This window comes from Somniosus microcephalus, chromosome 4, assembly GCF_052327205.1.
Source record: "Somniosus microcephalus isolate GS21.2 chromosome 4, FLI_Smic_1.0, whole genome shotgun sequence".
Classification (NCBI taxonomy): Eukaryota; Metazoa; Chordata; class Chondrichthyes; order Squaliformes; family Somniosidae; genus Somniosus; species Somniosus microcephalus.
The window spans coordinates 53,557,496-53,560,617 of record NC_140990.1 but is presented as its reverse complement, the minus strand read 5'-3'; the positions used below and the strand labels follow the sequence as shown (position 1 = coordinate 53,560,617).

Sequence of the window (3,122 nt, the reverse complement as noted above, 5' to 3'; positions counted from 1 at the left end):
GGGAGAAGGCGATTGAGGAGGATTCTTGTGATGACTTTCCCTGTGGCAGATAGCAGGGAATCTCCTCTGTAATTACCGCAATTGGACTTTCACCTTTCTTGAAGATGGTCACAATTACGGCATCTCTGAGATCCCCTGGCATGCTCTCCTCCTTCCAGATAAGAGAAATGAGTTCATGAATTCGTGCCAGTAGTGCTTCTGATTGTGCCTAAATTGTGTCTGACTAACCTGATTGAGTTCGTTGATGAAGTAACAGAGGGTTGATGAAGGTGCTGCAGTAGATGTTATATATGTGGACTTTCAAAAGGCATTTGATAAAGTACCACACAAGTGACTTACTCGGAAAATATAAGCACAGGGAATTAAAGGGCTGATGGTAATTTGGGTATAATTGGCTAAGGGAGAGGAGACAGTGAGCAGTGCTGAGGGATGTTTTTCTGACTGGAGGGAAGTATGCAGTGGGTTCCCCCAGGGGTCGGGATTAGGACCGTTGCTTTTCTTGTTATATATAACTGACCGGGACTTGGGTATACATGTACAAATTTGAAGTTTGCGGATGATACAAAACTTGGCAACATAGTAAATAGTGAGCATAGTAGTAGCAGACTTCAGGAGGACAGCGACAGACTGAAATGAGCAGACACAAGGCAGATGAAATTAAATGAGGATAAGTGTGAAGTGATGCACTTTGGGAGAAACAGCAGGGAGAGGCCGTATAATCTAAATGGGATTATTTTGAGGGGGTGCAAGAGCAGAGGGACCTGGGGGTCCATATTCACAAATCTTTCAAAGTGCCACGGCAAGTTGGTGAGGCGGTTCAGAAAGCGTATGGGATACTTGGCTTTGTAAATAGGGCCATTGAATACAAAAACAAGGAAGTTACACTAAACCTTTACAAATCACTAATTAGGCCTCAGCTGGAGTCTTGTGTACAGTTCTGGGCACCACACTTTAGGAAGGATGTCAAGGCCTTGGAGAGGGTACAGAGGAGGTTGACCAGGATGGTACCAGGGATGAAGGACTTCAGTCATGTGGAGAGATTGGAGAAACTGGGATTGTTCCCCTTAGAGCAGAGAAGGTTAAGAGCAGACCTAATAGAGGTGTTCAAAATGATGAAGGGTTTTGATCGAGCAAGTAGGGAGAAACTGTTCACCCTGGCAAGTGGGTCAGTAACCAAAGGTCACAGATTTAAAATAGTTGCTAAAAGAACTAGAGGGGAAATAAGGAGAATTGTTTTCACACAGAGGGTTGTTAAGATCTGGAACGCACCATCTGAAAGGATGCTGGAATCAGGTTCCACAGGAACTTTCAAACGGTAATTGGACGTGTACTTGAAGAGGAATAGTTTGCAGAGTTCTGGGGATAAAGCTGGGGTTTGGGACTAAATTGGACAGCTCTTTCAAAGAGCCGGCACAGACACGATGGGCCGAATCACCTCCTTCTGTGCTGTTAGATTGTATGATCAGTGTGAACACGCTGGTGTCTCTTAAGGCTCTTAGAGCTTTTAAAGCTCTTCCCACAGTCAGAACATTTCACGGATCTCTCATCAGTGTGAACAAGCTGGTGTGACAGGAGGGTGGATGAATGATTGAATCCCTTCCCACACATTGAGCAGGTGAATGTCCACTCTCCAGTGTGAAATTGTTGGTGTCCATTCAGCTCCTGGGAGCTTTTAAAGCTTTTCCCACAGCCAAAACATTGAAAGGGTCTCTCGTCAGTGTGAACTCGCTGATGTACCAGCAGGTTGGAGGACTGAGAAAATCCCTTCCCACACACAGAGCAGGTGAACGGTCTCTCCCCAGTGTGTAGGTGTTGGTGTTGCTTCAATTCCCGGGAGCGTTTAAAGCTCTTCCCACAGTTAGGACATTTAAAGGGTCTCTCGTCAGCGTGAACAAGCTGGTGTGACAGGAGGGTGGATGAATCAGTGAATCCCTTCCCACATTCGGAGCAGGTGAACGGCCTCTCCCCAGTGTGGAGGTGCTGGTGTCTCAGCAGGTTGGTTGACCGAGTGAATCCCTTCCCACAAAAAAGGCAGGTGAACGGCCTCTCCCCAGTGTGAGCTCGCTGGTGTCCCTTCAGCTCCCCGGGGCTTTTAAAGCTCATCCCACAGTGGGAACATTTAAATGGTCTCTCATCGGTGTGAGCAAGCTGGTGTCTCAGCAGGGTAGATGATCCAGTGAATCCCTTCCCACACACGGAGCAGGTGAACGGCCTCTCCCCAGTCTGAGCCCACTGGTGTGTCATCAGATCCCGGAAACTTTTAAAGCGCTTCCCACAGTCAGAACACATAAACGGTCTCTCATCAGAGTGAATAAGCTGGTGTCCCTTCAGATCCCCGGAACATTTCAAGCTCTTCCCACAGTCAGAGCATTTACACGGTCTCTCATCAGTGTGAACAAGCTGGTGTCTCAGCAGGGTGGATGAGTGAGTGAATCCCTTCCTACACTCGGAGCAGGTGAACGGACTGTCCCTGGTGTTACTGTGCCAATGAACTTCCGACACAAATGGGGAACTAAATCCCTTCCCGCCGTCCCCACCTATACCCGGTTTCTCCCCGGTGTGATGGTGCACGTGTCTCGCCAGATCAGGCGATCGGCTGAATCCGCGTCCACACACCGAACACGTGTGCGGTTTGTCATCGCTGCGATTGCTGCTTTCTCCGTCCATGTGCAAATGCCGATGATATTCAGGTCCTGATCAATCGAGCGATTCCGATCTTGATGTGATGTTTGGTTTGAGCTTCCTGTCTGTAAATGCTCCACTTCTAAAACCCTGTAAAACCAGATTAGAAAGGATGCAATCACAACTGCTCTACATTCTGCATTGAAACACTTAGACAGTAAAGAGACCTACATCAGAATGCTGTTCATAGACTACAGCTCAGCATTCAACACTATCGTCCCCAACAAGCTGGCCACCAAACACCACACTCTTGGCCTGAACACTTCCCTTTGCAACTGGACCCTGGACTTCCTAACTAACAGACCCCAGTCTGTCAAATTAGGTAACCACACCTCCCCCCCCACTGACCCTGAACACGGGGGCCCCACAAGGTTGTGTGCTGAGCCCCCTCCTCTACTCCCCCTTCACCCACGACTGTGCGGCTGTTCATGGTTCCAACA

The 3,122-nt window shown here is 48.4% G+C and overlaps 1 protein-coding gene across 1 annotated transcript; it reads right to left on the bottom strand.

The window, feature by feature from the left end:
- Positions 1 to 1,252: 1,252 nt before the first annotated feature.
- On the bottom strand, positions 1,253 to 2,667 carry LOC147118897 (uncharacterized). The gene has a single exon (XM_085984655.1). The coding sequence runs from the start codon at positions 2,665 to 2,667 to the stop codon at positions 1,450 to 1,452; it is 1,218 nt and encodes a 405-aa protein (XP_085840781.1). The 3' UTR covers positions 1,253 to 1,449.
- Between the last annotated feature and the right edge of the window lie 455 nt (positions 2,668 to 3,122).